The sequence below is a fragment of the Elaeis guineensis genome, chromosome 6 (genome assembly GCF_000442705.2).
Source record: "Elaeis guineensis isolate ETL-2024a chromosome 6, EG11, whole genome shotgun sequence".
Taxonomy (NCBI): Eukaryota; Viridiplantae; Streptophyta; class Magnoliopsida; order Arecales; family Arecaceae; genus Elaeis; species Elaeis guineensis.
The window spans coordinates 1,727,903-1,754,384 of record NC_025998.2 but is presented as its reverse complement, the minus strand read 5'-3'; the positions used below and the strand labels follow the sequence as shown (position 1 = coordinate 1,754,384).

General features: G+C 41.7%; 2 protein-coding genes and 1 long non-coding RNA gene across 8 annotated transcripts; 2 read left to right on the top strand and 1 right to left on the bottom strand.

Moving 5' to 3' along the window:
- Positions 1-4,093: 4,093 nt before the first annotated feature.
- On the top strand, positions 4,094-17,949 carry LOC105047723 (type I inositol polyphosphate 5-phosphatase 1). 3 transcript variants are annotated; one of them, XM_010926774.4, is made up of 11 exons: positions 4,094-4,248; positions 4,457-4,562; positions 4,833-4,883; positions 6,100-6,187; positions 6,394-6,498; positions 7,157-8,000; positions 8,672-8,856; positions 10,950-11,058; positions 15,302-15,444; positions 16,244-16,484; positions 17,394-17,949. In XM_010926774.4, the coding sequence occupies exons 1-11, from the start codon at positions 4,219-4,221 to the stop codon at positions 17,415-17,417; spliced, it is 1,926 nt and encodes a 641-aa protein (XP_010925076.1). In that variant the 5' UTR covers positions 4,094-4,218; the 3' UTR covers positions 17,418-17,949. The 3 variants fall into 3 exon arrangements, with proteins under 3 accessions (XP_010925076.1, XP_019706955.1, XP_010925075.1); XM_019851396.3 differs by having other exon boundaries at positions 4,412-4,562; XM_010926773.4 differs by having other exon boundaries at positions 4,101-4,248; positions 4,412-4,562; positions 16,256-16,484.
- Positions 17,880-25,103, bottom strand: LOC140858396 (uncharacterized). Of its 4 annotated transcripts, XR_012141964.1 has the most exons (6): positions 24,669-25,103; positions 24,255-24,547; positions 24,008-24,133; positions 19,746-22,292; positions 18,567-19,645; positions 17,880-18,461 (listed from the first exon to the last, which is right to left on the bottom strand). It is a non-coding gene; the product is annotated as an uncharacterized lncRNA (long non-coding RNA). The 4 variants fall into 4 exon arrangements; XR_012141965.1 differs by lacking the exon at positions 24,669-25,103 and having other exon boundaries at positions 19,746-22,330; positions 24,255-24,650; XR_012141963.1 differs by lacking the exon at positions 24,669-25,103 and having other exon boundaries at positions 24,255-24,650.
- LOC105047806 (putative disease resistance protein RGA3) lies at positions 18,627-23,784 on the top strand. The gene is given in 9 exon segments (XM_010926888.4): positions 18,627-18,864; positions 18,867-20,117; positions 20,120-20,179; positions 20,182-20,241; positions 20,244-20,861; positions 20,864-21,142; positions 21,145-21,303; positions 21,306-22,310; positions 23,437-23,784. Coding segments are annotated over 9 exon segments (3,696 nt in total). The 3' UTR covers positions 23,463-23,784.
- Positions 25,104-26,482: the final 1,379 nt, after the last annotated feature.

Below are 26,482 nucleotides of genomic sequence, written 5' to 3'. Positions count from 1 at the left end.
ATAATGATGCCTCCCGACGGCTGGTCGGCCATCTCCTCCGTTCCTTCTCCTTCGACTCCTTCCTCCTCGGCTAGCGGCGGGACGACGCGGCTGACGTCCAACTCCGGGTACAAGGCGTGGACGGCATCCCGACCGTCCTCGAACCCGACCCGGTATGAGGCGAAGCCCGATTCGAGCATCTCCTCCCGGTATTGGTCGGAGGACCGAAAGTCCTCCACCGCCCGGTCGGCCGACTCCCTCGCCGACCTTGCCTCGTCCTCAGCACGGGCGAGCTCCTGCCTCGCCGACTCCGCCTCGACCCTCGCCATTTCGGCGTCGATCTGGGCGATGGACAGCTCCTCTTCGGCTTCCGCGAGTTTCCCCAAGCTGACCCGAAGTTGCTCGCGTTCCCCTTGGAGTTCGGCAGTTGCGCCATCCCGTTCGCGTCGAAGACGACGCACGGCCCGACCTTTGTGCTTGGCCTCTTTCTTGGCCGACCGGAGTTCGGACCCAAGCCGGGAGACCTCGTCGACTAACTTGGCCTCCCGGTCGGCCGACTGCTGGAGTTGGTCGGCCAACATTGCCCTCTCGGCTTCGGCCGCCGCCGACTTCTCCTTGAAGGCCGCCCGAACGTTGCCGAACCTTCGGTACCCGGCCTCCAGTTCGGACATTGTGAAGATCAGCTGCCGACCAAAAAGCCTCGTCAGAATCGCATCACCCGAAAAATTTCTAAGTTAAAGGAAAAGGTGATGCGAAGCTTACCTCAACCATCGTCGGGTAGAACCGCGACAGCATCTCGGCCACCTGCCGGGACCGCAGCGACTCTACGTCGGCTGGGAGGAGGATCCCTTGGCACAACCTCCTCGCGAGGTTGTGGTCGGCCAACGCCGACGCACCCTCGGGGTAGTATGCGCCGGGAGGCATTGAGCGGCTCCCCGACCTATCTTCCTCCGCGGGCTCCATCGGGGCTTTCCCCCGATCAGTTGCCCCGACCGACGGGACTGGCAGCGACGGGACGCTGGAGTTTGACCCGGCGCCTCCCGTTGCACCAACGGACGCCGTCGGACGATGTTCGGTTTCCCGAACGTCATCCGGCTCCACCCGCATAGGCGAAGACACCGATACTCCTTCGGCTGCCTCCTCAGTCGGCCTCTCCTCGACTTGGACCGTCGGAGCCGCAAGAGCTATGACCGGCTCCGACTGGTCGGTTGCCGGCGACTCGACGATCGGCGGGGCTGGAGTTGGCTTCTTTGCAGGACGCGAAGGGCCGGCCCCCGATGCTGGCCTCTTCCTCTTGGCGAACTGCCGAATCTCGGCATCCGTCGGCCTCATCCTCGGTGGTGTCCCTGCAATACCGACAAGAGAGTTAAAGGCTGGACCAAAAGCCGACCAAAAGATGAGCAAAAAGGAAAGCCGGAGGATCGGGCGATACCTATTCGGGGGACCAGACTTAAGCCGGTGTCATAGAGAGCTTGTTCGGTAACAAGCTCCCTCTGCTTCGGTACCGACATGTCCTTCAGTCGGTGGAAGTCCTCCCGGTCGTCCGCATCGACCCGACTGTTATCGTTGGCCTCTGTTCGGGGTATACCCCAACGAGAAGGAAAGCCCCAGGAAGAAGAGGAGGAAACAAAGAAAAACTGGTTCTTCCATCCATGAATGGACGATGGAAGACCAGTTATGAAAGCAAGACCCTTCCGGGGGTTGAAGAGCCACCACCCTCGGGCTTTAGGGTGGGGTCGGAGCACAAAGAAGGCCCGGAAGAGTGAAACACGGGAGTTGGTCGGCAAGAGCTGACACAACAGCGCGAAAGAAATGATTAACCGAACAGAGTTCGGCGCCAGTTGCGCCGGACAGAGTCCGTAGTAATCAAGTAGATTCTGGACGAACTCCGGAATCGAAAATCGAAGACCCGCGCGAAGGTCTTCAACGTACAGCGCCAGATCGCCAGGCGGAGGGTTGTTGACCCGACCACCGGCCCCTGGAGCGGAGAGCCGAAACTGCTCCGGGATGCGATAGTGCTCCCGAAGCTGATCGACATTCGGCCCCGAAAGCGAGGAGGCCTCATCTTCCGGAGCCGATCGGGAGTCGTCGGTCGGGTTCCCCGACCGAGCTCCCTGAGTCGGTTTCCTGGTCATTATGCAGGGGCCGAAAGAAAATAAAGAGAAGAAAGGAAGGAAGAAGGAGAAGGAGGGGCCACGAACCAGATGGACCCTCCGCGAGCGAAGAAGAGCTCTGCCCGCGACGACTGGAAAATCGCCCGGACAGAGTTTCCCCAGCGAAGTGTTGCAAATGTGGGTCAGGGGTCCGGGAGGTCCTATATATATAGGGCCGACCGACGGCCGAGATCCTTCCGCGCCGACCGAAGACCCGCAGATGTGCGACGCGTGGCGCCCACCGGTTGGCGGAGGATTCGGCGCGCCCCGCCCCGGGACGGCCGCACCGCCCGCATTAATTGCCGGAGGGGGCGCCGGCCAACCACCTTGACACGCGGCACGCGGGGCGCGACCCTGCGTTCACGCGCCCCCGCCGGTTCGCGTTCCCGATGGGACGCCTGACAGCGGCCCTCTCTCCCGCAATCGGCGCCGAATATCCGATCGACTGACGCCGTATCGTCCGGCGTCCGATCTTCTGACACCGACGTAACGACTGACGGCGACAAGACGTGGCGTCTGACACCTGACGCCGACGTGACTTCTGAAATCGACTGGACGTCCGGATCGCTAGGCATTCATGAGACGTCTGACATCGGATCATCCAGCAGTACGGTCGGATCTACACATGCGACAAATCCACTCCCAGCCGTCCGGGATTGCTGCCCGAATGAAAGCCTCGGCCAGCTCTCCACCCGACTTAGGAGTGGAGGGGGGCAACTGTTGGGGGATACCCGCCGACCGACTGCCGGAGGGCCCGACCGTCCGACCGACTGTCGGAGGGCCCGACCGCCCGACCGACTGTCGGAGGGCCCGACCGCCCGACCGACTGTCGGTCGGGGCGACCGACTGACGGATGCCATCAGCGGCTGACCGCCGGCCGTCCAACGGCCCATCGCCGACTGGGGGTATATCGGGCGTATCCATCCCGACCGACTGAACCCCGAGGTTATATGGCCGACTTACATGAAGCTCGCCGACCGATAGAGGGGCCCGACACCACTCGGCTGGCTACCGACTTTAGGTCGGTCGGCTCCTCCAACCACCGTACAGCCGCCAGACGTTGTCAGCTCTGACACGGACATGCGGCGCAGTTACCTAGGGGCATTATCCCGTCGGGAGCCGGGTCAACCCTGGTGATTGGACGGCCGCACGGCGACATGACGTTTTCACGGCGGCTCTGACAGCCCACAGTGAGTTGACAGTTCCTCACTTGTCCGCGCCATTAATGACAGCGCCATACCTAACTCCACTATATATACCGGGGAAGGCAACAGTGCAAAGGAGGAATCCGCTCCGTCTCTCCCAAAGAACGCAGGCTCGCCCCTCTCTCTCCCTCTCTCTCTCTCGATTGAGCTCTCTGTCTGCATTTCACTGTTGCCCAGTCACCTCTCTGACTTGACCGTCGGAGGGTTCCCGCCGGAGCTGCCTCCGGTCAGTGCGGACTTCTTTTTGTAGGTGCATGCTTTCCGACGATCGGACGACGAGGCGATTGGCCGCAACAACAACTAATTTTAAGACTCCACTAAGTCATTGGAGACCTGCTGTAAACTAAGTTGATAGAGTGATTAATGATTGTGATACACACACAGGCATTGGCATTGCGCTGCCAACGCAGTTATTGTACTTGCAGGCAATTTTGGAAGAAATTATAGCTTATATGGTGTGCACACACGATCATGTATGCAGTCAATCACAGTCATTCGTTTTTACCAACCTTATTTATCAAATTTGCCTCTCAATGCAGCACTATAAGAACAAAAGGCTGTAGCATGGCTATATGGTGCCTTGACAAGGTATAGTTTCTCCTAGCTTGGATGGAAAACTCCAAGCATTATCAAACGGTTTTGTGCCTCCACGTGTCAACATCTTAGATGCCAAGCAGAACTAGATATGCCCACCAAGCCTAGCCAGCAGAGCGGACCCCATCTCATCTTCCCTCGTGTGACTAAATACGTATAAAATGCCAGCAACCGGGAGATGTCGTTTTGCTTTGCCAGTTCCGGGTCTCATCTTTAACAGAGATCGAAAAAAGAGGCGAAACGAGGGGCGAGTAAACCGCTCCTCTTGCTGCTTTGTCCTCGAGCCGATGAGCCGGAGACCAAGGAAGCCAAAAGAGGTACGACAACTCCCTCTCTCGTTAAACCCAACTCGGAATAGCTACGCCAATGGCCGCCGGAGAATCTTTCAATGGGGGTTCCCTGGCTCCAAGATTCTCTCTCTCTCTCTCTCTCTCTCTGTTTTTTTTTTTCCGAGTTCAAATGGAATTGGGGAAACTGCAGAGGAATTGGGCTGAAATCTGTTGTTTGGGTTGCACGTGCCTGCAGCTGTGGCCCAAGATTGTCCTCCGGAAATGGCTCAACATCAGCTCCAGAGATTCCGACTTTAGCGCCGACGAGGGAGACACCACCGAGAGCGAGTACGACTACGAAGGTCACCTCCAAACCCAAAAAAGATCGTTTTTTCATTACATACAAGAAACTGAAGAAAAAGAAGAAGAAGAAAAGATTCTTGATCCACGACCGAGTTTTATTTCTTGTGCTCTTTCTTTTGTTTATTTCGATTTTTCTTTTTACGGTTAATTTCCTTGTGAAAAATTGTTCTTTTCAACGTTTGTTCATCGACAACTGGGTAATGCTTCTTGTGTTCTTCCTTGAGACTATTTTGGTTCTTGATTCTTGGCCTTGTAATGACATTCTGCAGAGATGTGTGGTTGGGAACGTCAATTGGGTGGACTTGAGGCTGCAACAAGTGGTAAGCTTATGAGGCTTTGGTATTTTTGGCCATTGAATGGGCAATATTGATTCACTAGTCAGTTTATTCTTCATTTTTTTTTTTCCTTTTTTTCTTTCCATACAAGAAAGTTAGATCTACGTACATGCAAGTTGAGAAAAGGAGAAAACAAGAGTTGTCTTTGAATATTGCGTGAATTTTTCTGTTTTTATAATCTCTGTTTGGAGGGTTATTGTTCCACCGATGTTATTATGAGAAGAAAATAATGAGTGCAAGGAGTAATTTGGAATAGAGGAGAATGAGGAAAATAAAGTACAGAAACTGTCGCTGTTTTTGGAACAGAGTCAACAAGTAGTCACTGTGTAGCATTCTGCGACAAGAGTGAGGGAGAGAAATTTCGAGAGCTTTGTGCCTATCCAGTAGCTTGTTGGTGCAAACATTTTCTCAAGGCGGAAATGTTGGAAGCAATTATGATAAACAGTGGTTGAGGAAGCTTTTTGTCCTACAAAGATTCACGAGTTCTGTATGTGCCAAATTTGCCAACATAAAGCCATAAAAATTTGATGCCAAGCTCTTCTAAGAGCCTCTTAATTTTATTTTGCATTCAAGAGCTGTTTTCATAATGTCAATTCACAATAAATTAGATTTTAGAGCCTGTTGTGTTGTGGGGAAACATAAATGAAATCAAAGCAGCTCTATTAATGGATACTGGTGTGTTTTTTTTTTTTAATTTTTTTAAAGAAAAAAATTTGCAGATACTCCATTTCTCTTCTACTAGCTATGTCTTTGAAGAAACTTGTAGTTCTTGAAAGTTTGTGATAGTGAGACTAATAGTTGAAATTAAAAAGCATATTCAGTCTTCAGTTATCCTTTTCAACGGCTATACATTGTGGTTCTTTTAGTTTGGTAAATTCAACAGTATTTATTATTTTTCTAGCACTGCAAGTAAGACATTCATATTTGAATTGTATAATATAAATAAAACATTTACTGAGAAAATCAGCTTACCTCTAAAGAGACCTTCTCATATGTTTGTACAAGCCTTCTTATATAATCATTTTGTTGATAATGGATATAAAAGAAAATGTAAGGTTAAATTTTTAGAGGCATTTTCCATACCGTGCCTCTATCATGGATTGGAAATTCTCTCTACTAAATTCCTAATAGGAATGATGCATGAGAGGTTTCTACCTACTTGCTAAAATTGCTTGATTAATCCTGGGCCTTGTATGTGCAGATAGCCGCATGGAAGGCATACCATATGGGTCACGAAGACGAAAATCAGAGACCCTTCGTGCACAATATATAAATACCAAAGAGCTCAGGCATGCATATGTTCTCTATATGACCCCTTTCCATAAATGTATATTTGTGCTTGTAGATGGCTCTATGTGAATTCCTTGGAAAACCTATTTTTTTGTGTACTTCCCTATAGTTTCCATTTTCTCCTTTATTCATACACTTCCATAATTAGGGAGGAATAAGTTAATGATTCTTTGTTACCTGATCTACTGCTCTTGTTCCTGTACAGGATTTGTGTAGGATCATGGAACGTTGGAGGGAAACTTCCACCAGAAGACCTAGACATCAGAGAGTGGCTTGATGTGGAGGAGCCTGCTGATATCTATGTGCTTGGGTAAACTTATACTGAGCACTCTTTTACACTATTTTCATATATGGAACATCATGGTTAATGGCTAAGCTGGGTGTTTGACTCCCTGGCTTCAAGAATTGCATTTATTCACCTTGAGGAACTAAGTTATGTGTCCTTATGAGGTAATGCACATGTAGTATTATCTACTTCCAACTGATCCTGCACACACAAACTCTTAAAGAGTGAATAGATGCCCCCAAGCACTATGGTAGAAACGGAAACTTTTGATGGATCATGCTACACTGAACAGAATGAAATGAGACCTTGTATGTTTTAAGGAATGCTAGGATAGCCATTTTTTAAATCACCATTTTTTAGTTAAAAATGTAAAGTTTGATGATTTGACCTAAAATTTACTCTTGAGAGCTCTGGTTACATGTGTACTAGGTCAGGCTAACAATTCCCTATTTATAAGCACCTCTCTTGAAAATTTAGGGCTGCACATTTTTGCTTGTGCTGTTGGGTGCATTGAGTAGGCAAATAGCATCTGAGATAGTTTTTTTCTTAATATTGAGGCAGAGGTTCTATTTGATTCTTATGATTTATTTCTAATTTTGATTTTCTCTGTCTGCCATAATCAATACTTGTCTGTATCCTGTAGTTTATAATGGCTCTTTGAGATATGCTCTACATGTTGCAGTCTTCAGGAAATTGTACCATTAAATGCTGGGAACATTTTTGGTGCTGAGGACAACCGCCCAGTTCCAAGATGGGAGTATATTATTCGAGAAACACTAGATAAGATTCAACCAATTAAAACAAAGTACAAGTGTTACAGTGACCCTCCTTCGCCATCAAGGTTCAAGCCATCTGATGATGCTCTTGTCATTGAAGATGAACTATTGCCTGAGTCTGATAGTGACAGCGATGAGGAAATTCATTCATCATATGAGCAGCCTTCTACTATTCATACAGATGAAGACGGACTTAATGCTCGTGCAGATGATTCAGATTGCAATTTAGCATCCCATTCTTCTTTTAGAGCTGATGCAAGTAACATGCAACAAGAGCTGGAAGATAACAAGAATTCTTCCCTAAAGATGCTTGATAAGTCTCATCTAAGTTTTAAAAAATGTGAAATAAGTTCAGAAGCATTAGTTGACCAACAAAAGAAGCTGACCAGAATGCTTAGCAGCTCAGAGAGGATTGGATTAATTTGGCCAGAACAACCATTGGACATGTTGGCTCAACATGCTCTGGATAATTCAATACCATTCAGTTCAGTTAAGTCTCTTAGAATTTGCACTTCATTCAAGTCAAGGAATGGGGATTTCAAATATTCTTCAGTGTCAGGTCTAATTCCTGAGGTTAATTTGGATACTGTCATAAACAGAAAGAAAAAGTCTTCTTTTGTGAGAATAATAAGCAAGCAAATGGTTGGGATTTATATTTCAATATGGGTCCGTAGAAGCCTGCGCAAGCATATTCAAAACTTGAAGGTATCAACTGTTGGTGTTGGTGTCATGGGATACATTGGCAACAAGGTCAGGTTCCTTTTGATTTTAAAGTCTCCTCCTCATGTTTTGAGAACTTCTCTTTTTTTTATATTTCTTTTTTTCTGTATGTGATAGTTACAAATACTAATTCTTCTTTAAAAAGTTATTTTGGAAATGGATTCCTTGTTTTCTCTTGTTGTATTTGAGTTTGAGTCAACCCTCAAACACTGCAATGATTGATAGTTATATAAGATTAAAATTTATCTTTATCATATGTCATTTAACTGCAATTAGTAGTAGGTTAAATCTGGAAAAAATCTGAGTAGGTTATGCTGGGGGAAGAATGCTATATCTTTGGGTAAGATGAGTTGGTTTGAAGCTTCATATCACCATCAAGAGTAGTTCCTGATACCATCCCTTGTCCATTTGGTAACTTACTCTTAGCTTCATACATGCATTGATTTTTTTTGTTCTGAATTTTATACGTGCCCTACATGACCTGAGGTCTTGTTGAAGTTAATGAATGTATCAATTATCAGCAGTATGCTATTTGTTTGATTCTTTTCTCTCCTCATTTTGAAAAAAAATGAAGGTACAGTTGAATCCAGATGCGCCAGCACGGTCTTGCATGTCACTTAAATATCCTCATTATATATTTTCTTGTGATAAAAATTATAGAGGTAATGACTTCCAACTATCCTTCCTCATACATGTTCCAGGGATCAATATCAGTCAGCATGTCTATATATCAGACACTGTTTTGCTTTATATGTAGTCATCTGACATCTGGAGAAAAGGATGGGGATGCGCTTCGAAGAAATGCTGATGTGCAAGAAATTCGCCGGAGAACACAATTTAGTTCAGGTTCCAGTATCGAAATGTCAAAAACAATAAATGACCATGAGTAAGTAAAGCAAAGCTCTGCCTTCTGCAGGAATACTGGCATTTAGGATGTCTGAAATCCTTTTTCTTGTGAAATCATCATGGATGCTGCATTAGTTTTCCCTATCTCATTATTTCTCTGCATGTGGATTTAAAATGCTTGTGCTATATGTTGACAAAAACTAATATTTGAATATTATTCCAGGATAAGTGAAAAAGCATGCATTGTAAAATCCTTTATGATTATACCCTCATAAAATGAGCAATTTAACAATGTAGGTGTTCCTTATTTGTGCCATAATTACTTACCTTAATGTCACTTATTATCAATACTGAACTTAGCATAAATGACTGATCGAATATTATTTTATTCATCATCGTATTGATAGCTGCAGCTTTTCAGTGTCATGAAATATGGCAGAGTTGAATCATTAAATAGATAATACTGCCAAAGTGAGAACAGGATAAAAATTCTGTATAATTTTTCTGATTTATTATTTTGATCGGTATAATAACTATTAATAACCCCAACATTTTGGACTGTGCTTATATGAGAACTCAGAACTGCTTCTTGCTGTGCCTTTTAATATTAAAACTTTGCAAAGATCACTGTCCTATTTAGAACTCTGCAAAGATCACTGTCCTATATGAAAATCAAAGGTAGATGTATTTACATCCAGAAATGTCTCCCTCACTGCTGCTAATTTAGCTGATTTGCAGAGTGCTTTGTTAAGAATTTTCTGATTCATATATTGATATTGTAAAGAAAATTGTGCAGCTAAGCTTCCCTTGCTGTATGAGATGTACTTCATTGGTTTGGTTGAGTGATATTGATTTTGCTAACTCGATGAGGCATCACTTTCCATTTCAGAACCAGTTAAGGATTTTCACCATCCTAAACCCATCTTTTATAGCCCTGAGTTTAAGGTGGCATTTTGGCCCAAAATTGGGTCTCTAGCCATGGTCTCTAATCCCAGTGGGATGTTCCATGGGACACCGGGATGGGATACCATTCCGAATGTTGGGATAGGGCTATCCTACCATTGTATTAGTATTCCGATCAGCATGTCTTGGGATGTCCCATGTCCCAAGTGTCAAAGCAGGATGGGATGGTGCTGTGTCCTGTTCCATAGGCTAATCGGGATAGTCCTATCTCATGGGATTCAAAACACTGCTCTTAGCATTCTCGATTTCCTTTTCTATCTCTGATCAATCAATAAAATTCAGTCCAATTCGGTGAGAGTGCTTTATCCGGTCGGCTTGACTTGTATGAATTTTCTGGTGCCACTGTTGGATTTTTCAAAGAATCAGAGCATTTGAGGATTTCTTTATTTTCTTCTTTTAGAACTTCCTTTGTGCCCATGTTACTCTTAAACCAAAATATATTCTCACACCATGGCATGTGATATAAAAGGAAGCTATGCTTAAAATTTGTTGCTGCTCACGTGTCTGGACTAAGAGGACTGGAAGACATATGCGTGCATGTATACTTACACGTAATACATACATACATATATACATACATAGATATATATATGAAGAAAAGATTGAAACAAAGTTGTGAAATAAGTTTTGTTAAATCTTTCATTAATAGGAAATGTAGCTTCTAATAGGACTAATGGCTAAAAGGGATCCTTATATCCAGCCACAGATGGTTGGGATAAGAGTTCTTAGTTATTGTTATCTACCCTTCATAATAGAATGATGCAATTAATCCTAGTGTATAGTTCAAAAATCAAAACCATGTATATCTATTCTGAACTAAGTATGGGCCATTATGGGACATTTGCAATTTCTGGTAGGCTCATGTTACTTCGTTGGTGCCTATAATCATCAAACTGTTGATGATGGGGATCCTGCATGAATAAATTAGGGCATTCTTGTTTGGAATGCTGAATACAGCAGCCCATAGGGTGAATGGCTTCTAAGATATTTAAATGCATATTATATGTAAGATATCCCATATTCTGTAAATTGACTGAATTATGCCCAGCCTGGAAAAAAAAACCAAAAGTGTTCAAGCCTTTTTTACTGCTTGACTTTGTGATCTTCTTACCTGCTTCTTAAACTTCCTTGATGGTTTTAATCTTAACAATTTTATTTCAAACTTTTCAGAAGGATTATTTGGTTAGGAGATCTAAATTATCGCATCAACTTATCGTATGAAAGAACACATGAACTCATCTCCAACAGGGATTGGGATAAGCTCATTGAGAAGGATCAGGTAACTAGCTGCTCCATTATCTTGCCTATGTCACAGTTTATTGATTCTTTTACCAACATCTGTATCATTTAGTATTGCTTTCTCATTTTTCAGTTCCTAATTAACTCTGACATGATAATCTGAACTGAAAAATGGTGCCTTTTTCTTCTCAAGATGAAATTTTAAGAGTCAAATGTCCTTTTCTTTTGTCTTATCATGATCATATGATAAATGTTTATCTCATTGCGGCTCAACTGGTTGACTGGGGTGTCTACAATCTAGAGGCTGTGGGTCATAAATTACTAATTGATTCATGAAATTTCTATTCATTCATTCATCAATGATTTCTCTAGTAGAAACAAAAAAATCATTGAAACTTGCTAGAATCAATCAATGTTGTGATTAGTATATACTGGAATGACCAAAATGATTTGAAACCAAAGGTATCATCTGGATGTGGTTGAAACTCAGAACCTGCAGTTCTGGATTGATTTTTTCTAAAATCAATGTGAAAGGGCCATATTGTAGAACTTTGACCCTTTAATATTTATCATATCTGCTCGCATCTGATGTCAATGTTTAAGCCCTAAAAGCTGCATTATGATTTATTTCATTTTAAAACCCCAAAGTCCAATTGTGATAACCCGGCCCATTGGGCCTCAAGCCACAAAGCCCACCCAGAAAAAAAAAAAAAGGGAAGAAGACTCCCGATCGGAGTCTTCCCCTTCCCCGGTTCCGATCAGGAATCGGAGTCCTAGGGCCATTAAAAGATTCTAGGACGAGCCCTATAAGAACCCCCTCCTCTCCTCTAAGAGAGGACACAACAGTCACCGACGATCGTCGGAGTTTTCCGATTTTTTCGATTGAAGCCACGGCCCTCGACTCGTGCTCGCCGCGATTTCACGCCGGTGGGGGTCATCGAAGGCCGTGGTAAGTCCTTCCTCCTCTTCCTCTCTTCTCTCCCTTCTTTTCCATGCCTGTGGACACGACCGCCGGCGACAGGAGCCGTCGGATTTCGTCGGAGAAGAAAGCCCTGTTCTTCTCTCCCTTTTTCCTGATTTTTTATGGCACCGACGATCACCGCCGACCGCCGGCTTCGGCCTTCGAGCACAGGAGGGTTGTCCCTTGCCGCCGGCCACCGTCAGGCGGGGAATGGCCGTGATCGGCCGGTCAAAGGCACGGGGACCTCTAGGTCCCCTGTTTCGGCCAAAGAAGGCCACGGGAACAAGAAAAAGAAAAAGAAAAGAAAAAGGAAAAAGAAAAAAAAAAGAAAAAGAAAAAGGAAAAAGAAAAAGAAAAGAAAAAGAAAGAAAATAATAATAATAATAATAATAAAAAATACATGTGAGAGAAAGTTTCTTTCATCTCTCTCTCTTAAGTCTTTCTCTCTCTAGAATTGAACTTTCTCTCTCTACCTTTTCTCTACATTTTCTCTCTCTAAATTCTCTCTCTATTTTCTCTCTCTAGACTTTTTATCTTTTCTTATGGATTTTATCTTTTTAGGGTCATTCTCTCTCTCTGATTGCTTTATAGACCCTAGGATAAACTTGAGATGAAAATATGATGATCTGAGACTGCTTCGAAATTCGTGCAGTAGATTGGATCCCGATTCGATCCATATTCGAAATTGATAACATCGATCATGGTTAATTCATATTAAATCACCCTGATATAACCTCTGATGATCTCAATCATGATTGCCACTTTTGAAGGATACGAAGATTCTCTCTCCACTTTCTCTCTCTACTTTCTCTCTCATGATTGACTTTCTCTCTCTAAGAAGGTCTATAAATCTTGTACCGAGTCATGCCTTCATCTTTTAGGGGCTCATATTGACTCTAACAAGATGATCCAAAGTTGCTTTGATATCCGTGCTGTATGTCAACCTCATTTGATCATATCAAAGGATCTTTCAAATTCATTATTAATGAACTCTATTGATTGATCTTGATCTACTCTGTGCTTCATAATTTTTTGATCAAGTCACTTAAATCTGACCCTCAGATCAGAGATCCTGAATTGTCCTGGTATCTGGATGGTCCGACACATCCGGACAACAGTCCTCTTTCCTTATGATTTAATCTTATTATATTTATGGAATAGAAATTGATGATGATTTGATATTTTAAATAGGATTAGCTGATTCTTTTAACGAAGTCTGAAGATCTAAGATAAACGAGATAAGTAAATTTTATGCTCCTTATTTATTTTTAAATGATCATGTTTTTATGCAAAGAATTGCTATTGATGAAATCATAATTTTTCATAAAATAAAGATCGGCATATGTGATATGAAAAAGCATGTTTTATTATGAGCATTGATTTCATGAATGTCTTATGAAAATAGCATGATTATGAAGCATGAATTTTATTGTTTTTCCATCTATGTATATGTATGCTTTAAGAAAAAGATATAATGATTTCAAAGGCTCTCAGATAGCTATGAATGAATCCCTTCGGGAAGGTCGACATCCGGAGCTAGCATCCACACGAAACATGGCCCTGCCAGCGGATATAAAGTTGGCACATGAATTAAGAACTCTGTCGATTAAGAAACATCGTCCTATCTCGGGTATAATAGTGACCTTAGCACGAATATCTGTGAGTAATATTTTGAAACATGACATGAATACATGATGAAAATAATTTACGATTCATGATTGTGAAATATACATGATTTATGTATGCATGATGAGTTTATAACTTGTTTTGTTATATGCTCTATGAAATGCTTTATTTTGTATTACCTGCTATTTTCTAAATATTGCATTATCATGAAAAATTTATGTTTGATCCGATAAGAAAGCGCAAGTTCTACTTACTGGGCTAGTGTAGCTCATATTCTTTTTGTTTTCTTTTTGTTTGAATAGAGAAATAAGGTTAGGATCGGCAAAAGGAATCCAAGCTTGAAGATCTGCATAGCAAGTTTGAAAATTTGGCAGCAGAAGTTTAGTTTATTTTATAATCACAGATTTGTAGTTATTTATGAATGTTGAGATTTGGGTTGGTACTTGCTTTTGGATTTAGATGCTCTGAACTAATATTGGTTCGATTATTTGATGAATAATGGAATTGAATCTTTTTATTTGACGGATTTTAGATGATTATGATGGATTGACTTCGTGTTATCGTGGGCTCCATCCCTCGGTAGCATGGCCGTGTTATGTCCCGGATTTGGAGCGTGACACCAATGTCTAAAAGATCCGATATAAACATCTTTGGGTGAAGCAGCTTGGATGGCCAGATTGGTTATTTCTCATGCTTTAATATTTAAAGCTGCAAATGAACAAAATAATATAAAGATAGAAAATAAGATTCCTGAAGCGTGCTTAAAAATTGGTTGCTTTGGAGCACCAACCAAATAAAAACAGTAGCGGCAATCAAGACAAATGGAAATTTGACAAAATGAAAAGAAAGTATGTGCATTGGCTACATCAAGCAATACGCACTGATATTACTCTACATAATGAGCCAATGCAGGTAGTTGGGCTGGGTGTTTCTATCAAGTTGCAACCTGTCCATCATAGAGATTTCTTTCTTAGCTGTCTATCTGATGCAAGATCAAATTTATGTCTTGATTGAGTAATCTGGACTCTTTATGTTCTGACAATATGATGGGCCAACAGTTTCAGCATGACATATACTATTGTATGTCATGCAATTACTAGCTCTTTATAGCTGCATTCCTTGCATTTAATAGAATTCTCGATTGTGTTGTGGATGTTACCTTCCACTTTGTCATCAAAACTGAAAAGTTCTCGACACATTTCTCCAGTCTCTTCTCTACTTTCCAGAAATTGCACATTCAGATGAGCTGCATAAATCTGCTCCAAGTTCATGAATGCATTATGGATTTTGAGTACTATTACTGCTACAATATTGAAATGCAATGCTGTAATGTATTTTTTGAATCAGAAAGCCTAACAATTCGATTACTTTAATATCTATGATGATGTATGATGTGAGAATTAAATTAAGATAACAGCCAATTTACCCCAAGTTTGGTGGCTGAATTGGAGTCATTCCTTAGTAACATGCATTTAGACTAATTAGATGGATAAGATGTCTTCTTTCTCTCTTTTTTATCCCTCTGTATTCTTCACTGTCACATGTTTATGACGCCATCACGGTGATTATGCAAGAAGTGTTATAGTGTTTTTCATATTCATGAGTTATGATTTGGTAAATGTCTCACTTTAATCAATTATCTGACTTTAGTGTAATGATTTTTTACAAGATTTGTTACTGTTTTATGTCATGACAGCTAAAGCTGGAGCTAAAGAAAGGACGTGCTTTTGATGGTTGGTCTGAAGGAATTATAAACTTTCCTCCTACTTATAAGTATGAGGTTAATTCAGAGAGGTATATTGGAGATGATCCGAGGGCGGGAAGGCGAACTCCTGCATGGTACAGGCTCCCAAATATCTATTTTGTCATGTTATTTCTCCCTGTCCTTTTGTTGACCTCCTAAAAGTAACATTACCATTAGAATCTTGTTCTTTGGAATTATGTCAGCATCATATGTTTCTTCCCTAATATCATTTGTATTTACCATAGGAGCAAAAATCTTCCCCCTAGATCATGGACATTTAATAGCCAAAGCAAAACAAATAACTGCTCACTACAGTTAAAAATGAAAGAGTTGTTATGGTTAGATCAAACAGCTAGAGTTATATTTTATGTTGTTTGGTACTTCTTAGGCATTTGGGCTAGACTTTCAAAGAAAATCCTTTAGTAAAAAGTTAATTAGCCTCAATAATTGCATCCTTAATATTAAAGAAATGGCTGAGAACTTTGGTTTTAAAGAAGCTAGGTGTTTTCCTAATAGCCTTAATTTTTGATATATGCTTTTTAAACTAAAGCAAACATGCATGCTATTGAAACCATAGTGGCTATTGATTTTGTGTACTGCCGAGTTTCAATAATTTTAGAGTGTTAACAACCATTTTTTGCTTTCAGTTGTAATTGGCAAAAAGTTTGAACTATATATTTTTCACTCTTTAAGCTACAAGGTAAACCTATTGACTGGTATCTTGAAGGCATGCATCATTCGGTGGTGGTTTTTTTCCATCTTCATTGTTTTTTGGTGCAAGAAGCTATTCTTAACCAACACTCATGCTGAAGAGTACTGATAGAATTCCAGTTTTTATTTCTCTCACTGTTCATGGTGATAAGATGCCTTTCTCAAAGACAATAGTAACTGCAGTTGTTTCTTTAGGTGTGATCGCATTCTTTCATTTGGAAAGGGTATGAAGCTGCTGAATTACAAGAGAATTGAACTAAAGCTTTCAGATCACCGTCCTGTCACTGCTGTTTACATGGCTGAGGTTGAGGTTTTCTCCCCTAGAAAACTTCAAAGAGCTCTCACATTCACAGATGCAGAGATAGAAGAAGAACTGTCAGAGGCAGATAATGATGTTGGGATGAGCGGACTGAGGCTAGGAGAGGTCGGTTTCCTGCCCATGTAAATGTTTGGGGAACCATCTTTTTTGCAACTTTAGCTAATTTGGTTGACGGAACGTAAAAATGTCACCAGCTAAATGGATCATAGTGGGTATTTTTGTTACATGGTTTCTGGTTTCATGTTTCATGATCCATGACTTTCTTCTGAGGAGTGGAAATAACTACCATTCAAGAACGTTTTTATTTATTTTATCCCCCAAGCTTTCAAAAGACTCACAAGCTGTTGCACTTGCATCTGCCTTTCAACTGCAGTATAAATATCTGCCCCTCTCTCTCTCTCTCTCTCCCTCTCTCTCTCTGTTTTTTCCTCTCCTGAGCATATCCAAGTACCCACCACATCTTTAAAAATTTAAGGCCTGTTTGAATGGTTGGGTTTAAAATTTTAGGAGACTGTTTTTTTCTGTCCTGAACATATCCAAGTGCCAACCACATCTTTAAAAATTTAAGGCCTGTTTGAACGGTGGGGTCCAAAATTCTAGAAGATTTGTGGATTGGGTCAATATAATCATCAAAAGCAGGTTAGGCTAGGTTTTTATTTACACCACTCATGTACCTCTGAAGTGGGCCAATCCGAATCCATAGAGAGAGAAAAAATCCTCAGGGATTTGAGCTAGCCACTCTAGAGGTGCTTTGAATATTTGTAAATAACGACCTAGTCCAGCATGATTTTGATGGTCATATTAGCCCAATCTATGTTCAGATAGACGGTCTAAAACGATGAGAAAACACGAACCATAGCTGCAATATAGAAAGAGTTTTCATGATATATGTTGACAAAATATTGCCCTTGTACATTTATTGATTAGTGAACATGTATCAATTGTTTGCATTGTAGTTTCCAATGATATAATGATCTCTTTGATAATTTTGAGCTTTTCTTAATTGTCATGCAGGAAATATCAGAATGGGAGCAGTAGCATGGTATCACCCATGAGTATACGGGGCAGAAAGATGGTCAGATGGTATTTCCTCAAATCAATGCTGCTGTTGTTCGTAAACTAACCTAGAGGAGATGACCTGAGCAGTCGCACCTCTCCATGTACAAATGACATTTGGGGTTCGAGACTTGGAAGTGGTGTTATCTCCAATATTTTGTCCAAGTAATAATTATATAAAAGAGGGGAATTTCCCCACTACTTGCGTTAGGCGGGACTGACTTTGTTCTCAAAAGAGAACCATTAACCTGGAGAAGTAGCTCCTGCTGCCCCTTGCACAGTTGATGTGATGCTTGGACATGTAAATCGTTATTGTAAATTTAGTGTTCTGACATGTCAGCCACTTTTTCCTCTGGTTTTGTCGTTCAGTAAACCCACTGTTCAACCAAGTAAGCTTTTTTTTTTTGGGTTTTGCCCTTTCCCATCTTGTTGAGTCAATGAACCTTATCAGCAACACATGTAGCGGTTGGCTGGCCAGGATTTTACTATTAATGCTTACCAAATATTAATTTTACATGGTTGTCTTTATTGAACAATTACACATAATCTCAACCATTCACTAAAGGGGAAAGGAAATCTTGGTCGAAAGAAGTCTATGCTTAATATTTCTAGTTAAATATGGGCGAGACACCCTCCTATACCGGATGGGGTGATGCTTGGATGTGAAACTTGTCATCCTAAGTAAATTCGATGTTGGAACATTTCAACAAATTTTTGCTGTGGCAAACCCTTGTCACTTGGCAACCCCGCTGATATATTCCATCCAACCTAACAGATGTTTTGTCTCGGCAGCTTGGTTGAGCTCTTTTTGAGTTGGGAGAACAAAATAAGTGATGGCGGCAGCACAGGGAGGATGCGACTGCAAGCGAGTAGGTGGTGGGGGAGATGGTCACATTAGAAGAAGCTTCGGGTCGGGTTGTCGATGGCAGCGATCACCATGGCGTCAAGGTTGGCAATAGAAAGTAAACAGGCAAATAACCTGCTAGTTGCACTGGAGGTTTCGTGTTCCCACCTTCAAAAGCGCTCCTAAAAAAGACGCACACAAAAAAGTCAATGGAGGAACTTTCGCCTGTAAGGGCCAAAAGAATAAAATAATAGGGATGTGGGGCCCAGTGCAAGTCAAGTCCATGCCAGGAATCCATTATAGGCGAATGGTGATCGGAGAGGCTGCAGGAGCTTGAGAGGAGGAAGATGGCAGCACTCACTGTCGGTGGAGCATTCCTATCCGCCTCGCTTCAGGTGGTGTTCGACAAGTTGGCCTCCCCCACGCTGCAGGAGTTTGGATCGCTGTGGGGCGTGAAGCACGAGCTGAACCGGCTGCGCCGCACGCTGCTGAAGATCCTTTCCATCGTGGAGGACACCGAAATGAGAGAGATCAGAGATCAGAGCTTGAAGATCTGGCTCAAGGAGCTCAAAGATGCAGCTTATGATGCGATGATATACTGGATGAGTTTGAAGCTGAAGTACTCCGGCAGCAAGTGGAGAGCGGCAATCAGGTGAGATTTCTATCTTCTCTCAATCCCAATCAAGTTTTACTAAATCGTGAGACCTCCAAAAAGATAAATGCGATCCGAGAAAGGCTAGATGACATAGCCAAGGACAGAGATGACTTGAAGCTAGGAGAGTTGAGGGATCATGCAAGACAAGTAGAGGCAGCAGAGAGACAAGAGTCCAGTTCTTTATTTGATGAATCTTGTATGTTTGGTCGAGAGCAGGATAAGGAAGATATATTAGAAATGCTGATTACCGACGATTCGAATCAAGTCGGTCATAGAAATGTCTCAGCACTACTAATAGTTGGTATGGCGGGGCTTGGGAAAACAACTCTTGCACAGCTTGTCTACAATGATCCAAGAATAGACAGCCACTTCGACCTCAAGATGTGGGTTCATGTGTCAGATGATTTTAGTGTTAGAAGGATCACTAGAGAGATCATGGAATCTGCTTCTAAGGGGAGGCAATCTGAACTGGTAAATTGGAATATGGTTCAAGACAATCTCAAAGGACAACTACCAGGAAATCGGTATTTGCTGGTACTGGATGATGTCTGGAATGAGGATCGCAACCAATGGGAGCCAATATTCCTCCCCTTGATGTATGGGGAAAGGGGCAGCAAGATCTTAATAACAACGCAAAACAAAAATGTGGCGAATATCATGGACATGGCTTCATCGTATTGTTTGGAGGGCTTATCAAACCAAGATTGCTGGCTGATATTTAAAAGAATCGCATTCGCAAATAAGAACTCCAGTGAGCATCCAAAATTAGAGGAAATTGGCAAGGAAATAGTTAGCAAGATTAGAGGCTTACCTCTAGCCGCAAAGATACTGGGAGGCCTCTTGTATTCCAAATTAGATGAAGACAGCTGGAGAATCATCTTGGAGAGCGAGATATGGGAACTGCCGCAGAATGCGAAAAATATACTGTCAGCTCTAAGATTGAGCTATCAGCAACTACCTGGACATCTGAAGCAGTGTTTCGCATATTGCTCCTTGTTTCCAAAAGAACATAAATTCGAGAAATCCAAGTTGATCCAAATGTGGATAGCACAGGGCTTCGTTCAACCTCAGGGAAGGAGACCAATTGAACATATTGCAAGTGAATGTTTTGACGATCTGTTGCATAGATCATTCTTCCAACAAGTTGAGGAAAGCTACTTCATGCACAATCTGATCCATGACCTAGCCAATCTGTTTGTCTTGATGAATGTGTTAAAGTAGGCAACGGCAAAATGCACAGAATTGCTGAAAGGCTCTTCACTTGTCTCTGGTTTCTGACAATCTGGAGCCAATTGCATTCAACAACCTGCAAGATTCAAAAGACTACGCACTCTCCTTTTCTTGCATGACTGTAAGTCTGGATTCGATCACATTCCTGAAGACTTGTTTATAAAGCTAAAATACCTACGGGTGCTAGACTTAAGTCACAATGACATAAAAGATTTGCCAAATTCTATTGGTAACTTAAAGCATCTTCGTTACCTGGATGTCTCTTACACAAGCATTGCAGAACTACCCGAAACAATAGGAAACCTCCACAATATGCAAACTCTGAAGCTTGAAGCATGCCAAGTTCGTGAACTACCGAAAAGCATTACAAAATTGATCAACCTACGCCATCTTAAAGCAAACGCTGAGTCGATTTCTACTATAGCTGGAATTGGAAGATTGACTTTCCTTGAAGAGTTGGTGAAATTTAAGGTACATAAAGAGGGTGGACACAAGATAGTCGAGATAAAGGATATGTTAGAGCTTCAAAAGATTCACATTTCACAGCTAGAAAACGTGATCAGCAGGGAAGAGGCTCAAAAAGCTAGGTTGAATGATAAGAAACATCTTCATACATTGACGTTGGAATGGACTTATAACCGGGAGAGCCATTCGATAGACGAACTTGATGGGGAGGTACTTGAAGGCCTTCAGCCAGATAAAATCTGAGGGAGCTAAACATTTGGTATAATGCCGGTAGCAGGTCTCCAAGCTGGATGAGAAACCATTTTCTCTCGAATCTAGAAATTCTTCGCCTTCAAAATTGCCAAAAGTGGGAATTCCTCCCCTCACTTGGACAGCTTCGCTTCCTCAGGTGTCTACATATAAGTGGGATGGATGCAGTAAAGAAGGTTGATCATCACTTTTATGGCACTGAAGCAGATGGTTTCCCATCTTTGGTGGAGTTGTCGTTTGATGAGATGCCAGAGTGGGAGGAGTGGCTGGCACAGAGGGAGGACAACTGTTTCCAAGCCTGCGAGAGCTTCTAATCTTATCCTGCCCCAAACTGCAGAGAGTGCCCCCACTCCCTTGTACATTAGCAAGGTTGTGGATAAGGAAAGTTGGATTGGTAGCTCTACCAGATCTATGGGGATGCAGGGGATAAAACCAAACAGCAATTCACCATCATCACTTTCTAGCTTGGAGATCACCGAGTGTCCTAAACTAACTTCCCTATGTGATGGGTTTCTGCGACACAATTTGAGATCCCTTGAACAATTAAGCATCACTGATTGTCCAGAGCTTGTCCATTCCCCAGAGGAAGGAGGATTACCTGCACTCCTCAGCCTCAAATCCCTGACTATGGAGAACTGTCCCAAGCTCACAGCATTACTAGAGGATAGATTACCTTTGCTTGCACATCTCAAGATCGGAGGCTGTCCAGAACTCAGGATGGGATGTTTGCAAAATCTCACATCTCTCTATTCCTTATCCATTTCTGACTGTCTGAATGTATCATCTCTACCAGAAGAAACATTGTTTAACCTGACAGCGCTCGAGGAACTGACAGTCAGTGGCTGCAGAGAACTAGCAATGCTGCAGTTTCAGGCCCTTGTCTCGCTCAAGCACTTGACAGTTGAGAACTGTCCCATGCTTGAGTCTTCTTCACTTCTGGCATCCTCATCACTTGAATATCTTGAGATTAACAATACTCCACTTGCAGGGCTCCTGCACAATCTCACCTCCCTCTCCGCTCTTCGAATCCATAGTTGTCCCGAGATGACATCTTTTGCTAGAGAGGAGGAAGAGCTGCAAAAGCTAACATCACTCCAAAGCCTACATATATATGACTGTGTAAATCTCCAGTTTCTCCCAGCTGCATTAGATAGGCTTACCTCTCTTGAGCGTCTGTATCTACAGAACTGCCCACAGATCCAGTCACTACCAGAGAATGGTCTGCCTAGCTCACTTAACATATTGGACATCAGAAATTGCCCCATGTTGCAGCAGCGGTGCAGGAAACATGAAGGCCCTGATTGGCCTAAGATTGCTCATATCCCCAAACTGGATGTACTGACCAGCAGTGAGTCTCACATTGCTAATAAAACTGAAGAGATGTTGGAATTGCTAGCTTCTATCAGTTCTGATGCTGCAGTTGCTGGAATTGGTGAGTACAGCTCTTGCAAGCTTCATATTCCACATATGCATAAAATTTAATCTTTAGTTGAATTTGTTTGCCGTGCCGTCTGGTACAGGATGGACCATACTATATTGGTCTCATACCGATACACTGTCTTGTACCATTCTGACATTTGGTATACTATCTTGTACCATACCACATATCGACACTATAATAAGATGGTACCGATATGGGTTCCGGTACCAAGATGGCAAACCTTAGTTGAATCACCTTCAAATTTGATATGACATGTAAAATGAAATATGTAATAACTAAAAAAGATGCCTTAGGAATTCATAGAAACAATCATAAGGAAACAAAATCAATTGTAGTTCCTGTGAAAAAGAAATTGTTAGATTAGCAGGTGACTGGTCTACATATAAAACCACAGACAAGTTATGTAGTAAAATCCTTGCCAAACAAGTATAACTTGAAGGACATCTGATTAGAGGTCTTCGATGTTCTCTCCATTTTTTCCCCCTCTTATTGTTGTGGTTTTCTTGAAACCCATTCTCTCATAGATTTGAACCACTTATTTATCATCATAAAGACCAAACATAGGTTGATAGATCATAGGAGTACTTACAAAGTATGCCCAAGGAAAGCTAGCCAACTTTTTTTTTTTTTTTTGAAAAAGTGTGGGTTTGGTATTGCTTAAAGAAGTGCTTTTGTGGCTTTTAGAAGTAAGAAAAAGCCTTTTCCCAAAGGAATGTGTCTAGTAATATCATCTCAGAGTGCTTTTACAAGAACAAAGTGTCATAAAAGAGCTTCTAGGAGAAGCTAGAAAACTGAGCTTCTAGCTTCTCAGCTTTTTCTAAAGCTGCAGAAATACCAAACATTCCCTAAAAGGTTGTGTGGACCATGATCTGGCAATGTCATGGCACTATGGCATATCCAATGTATCACATAGATCTCTTGTTACAGTTTGTAATAAGAAAATGACAATGCATATAACATGGTTGCTTTTGCTAATACGAATCATCCTACTTCTTAAGTTTGTTTAATTGAAAAGCACAAGCACCATTAGTATTTTATATAAGAAATAGAATTGGGTTTGTTTGATGAAGGATCCATACTAATTAAATATTTTAATACACAACAATGGCATTTGTAGGGGTGTATGATGGCATCCTGTATTGAAGAAACAGTCGAAAAGGTCAAATTGCAGAGTCCATCTCATGGAGCAGGTTTTCCATTAATCTCCAAGCATGGATTAGATTTGCGGCATCAAGGTGACATTCTACCTTTATCTCTCATCCACAAGACAATAAGTTAAAGAGTCATATACTTCCATATTGATCTTAATTGCTTGCTTGCTAATTGGAAATCCTTTGACTAAGATTTCTTTGGTAAAGACAAGAAACTTTGTCAAGTCCCATAATGGATTCACACAATCAATGGTTTTTCTCCTCTTTCACTTGTTTTCATGAAAGCAAAAGTCTAATGCTTTGTGTTATCAATACATTAGGTTGTGCTGTCAGAGCTGTTGAATTTACAAGACATGTCACTTTTTTTTTTTTTTTGTTGCACAAGTTGTCATGTCCTTAAACATCATTCAGATCAGAACAAATTTAGCAATCAAATTTACTGGTCTTACGGAACCCGATGATCATTGCTCTTAGTTGTCTTACATTTAGATCACCACGCAAAAAAGTAAGTCCAGCATTTAAAGAGCGAGTTCTCACCCATGAAAATGACATCAATCTGATTCTGTTCTGATATTGAATCAAATTTAGCTTGATAATTGGTCTTCAGCTTCAAATTTCTTCACATACTTCCATTTGCAATTTGCCATCCCATAAAAATCATTCCTAAAGAACAAGATCAATCAAAACAACATAAAAACACAATTTTTTTCATTCAGAAACGATAGCCACGGAATTTCAACATTATTTAAAAAACAAAGAATATAAAGGAGTAAAAAGCATTTACCTGGAGAACTTGAACGAACGGTTGGCGTGCAGAATGCATGAGATGTCCTTCGAGCAACCTGACAAGGAGTAAGTTCGAATTCCTGTGACAAGGAATGAGTTTGTGTTTGCTAAATTCACTACAGCACTCCTCCAGTCATTGCATATTTTGAAAGTGGTTGCCTTCTGGATTCGCCCCCTTTTTTTGTCTCGTGCCACTGGACCCATTTGGTTTCTACCAAGCAGACTCACGAAGGGAGCAACAGAGCTCCTTGCCTTTCCTTTTCTCGGAGAAATCCTCTGCCTGCAGTGACCCTATCCAGGCCGGCTGAGAATAAATATATGCTTCCGTCTCAAGAATAATCTTGATGTTTTAACCAAAAATATATTTGTAAGTTGCAACCTGACCTAAATTATAATAGAATTATCCTCTTACCCTGTTTTTTCGCTTTTTCTTTTTGTCACTTTACCCCCCATCAGATACCATCAGAACGTGGAATGTTTTACTTCATTAGCGAATTAAATAATGATTTATTTTTACAAGTGAAGAAGAACCAAGGCTCGATGATAACGGCTATCATAAATTTGAATGATAGGTAGGATTGAATTCGAAGAAAAAGAGAGAAGGTTTAATATGGTTCAATTACCTTTTTGGCTCATATGAAACATGTAGCTGGATGAATTATTTTACGCATAGAAGAGAAAAGAACGTAGTAATTAAACTAGTTGGATTAAAATCCCAACAAATCAAACCGAACTTGTGAAAACCAATTCGGCAAATCGGCTAGCTTTTCCTTTGAAATAAGTGAGATTCTCAATCTGCGTCCAGGATTAGCCAAACGACCAACTCCATGTCTGCAAACATGGACCGGCTTGTAATTGATGCACGGCCCATTCAAGAGAAGCACTTGTGTCGAATTAGGAACAGCTGAATGGAAAAATATGTAAAGATGCTCTCATTTTATAATACACCAGCACCATATTTGTTGGGGTAAACTAATCAACCTTCAATTTTGGTCGTCACGACTCCGACTGTATATCGACTGAACACATAGTTCCGACTCTTCATCGACCGATTGAGCAAATCGCACCGATTTATGGTCGGCTGACTGACGAATGTTCGATTACTATCGATCAACAGCGGACGATTTGAATCATCGGTATAACTGAACTACTAGTCGACGATTGTTCATAGATTCTATCGACATATGGTCGATTCTACTAGCATATGATTGGTTAATCTGCTCAACATACCATAATAATTATGAACGGTTATTGACTACGTGTCACGGCTAATCAGGAGAATTAACGATCTACTAATTTCACATTTATGGTCTGATAATTCAACACTATAAAATGGGACCACGTGCTCGACAGTTACATCAGAATTATTTATAAAAAGGAGGGGTAAATGAATCAGAGAGTAAGACACTTTTGAGTCAGAGCTCTGCTATTTTTAACTTTCAAATCTACTGTTTATCAATTTCTTTTCTGACTTTAGCATCGAAGGGTCTCTGTCGGACACAACTCCGATCTATGAGGACGTTGTTTTTGCAGGTGCTCATCACCGACAACAGACGATAGGGAGTTGACCGTAATAATATTTATTAAAAATAATAGCATTTGCTTTGCAACACTACGATGCAGCTGCATTATTCTATGCATATTTAAACAATGGAGTTCATACAAAACGCTGGAAAACTCGACATCACCTGATAGAACTCTTGGAGCATTCCTTTTTATATTTTTTTTGGTAAAATGGATAAATTGGGAACATGTATCTTAGAATTCTACAATATTAGTCTTGTGTGATGGCCATATAAGATGCCATTCACCATTGGCTTCGGTGAAGCGTTCCCTCTTCACCACCCAACGATGAAGACCAAAACCTGAAGTAAGGGGCTTTCTGATTAACTATTGGTAAAGCCTCTGTCTCGCGTACTCCGCATAATCGAAGCCAATTCTATTCACACGTTCCTGCAGATAAAAGGCCGATAAAGTATTTACATGGCCGGCCCAGATGTTGAGCACAAGTGATGGAAAAGGCGAGCAGAAAAGTAACACCACAGACATAGCCATACATTTTCGGACCGGCCACGTGACATAGCCATACATTTTCTATGGCAAGATAGGAAAAAAATACGCCGGCCTACAACTTGAACACACAACCTCAACGTTATTGGATATCGACGATCCTCACAAGATAAAATAATTCACTATTACCAAGTAGTAAAAGTTGTGTAATTACAA

Excerpts from the sequence above, each read along its gene's own strand:
- LOC105047723 (XM_019851396.3), top strand. The coding sequence starts at position 4,219 with ATGAGCCGGAGACCAAGGAAGCCAAAAGAG. Across the intron at positions 6,499-7,156 it reads GCTGATATCTATGTGCTTGG|TCTTCAGGAAATTGTACCAT; the intron begins GTAAACTTATAC and ends TACATGTTGCAG. Across the intron at positions 16,485-17,393 it reads GCGGACTGAGGCTAGGAGAG|GAAATATCAGAATGGGAGCA; the intron begins GTCGGTTTCCTG and ends ATTGTCATGCAG.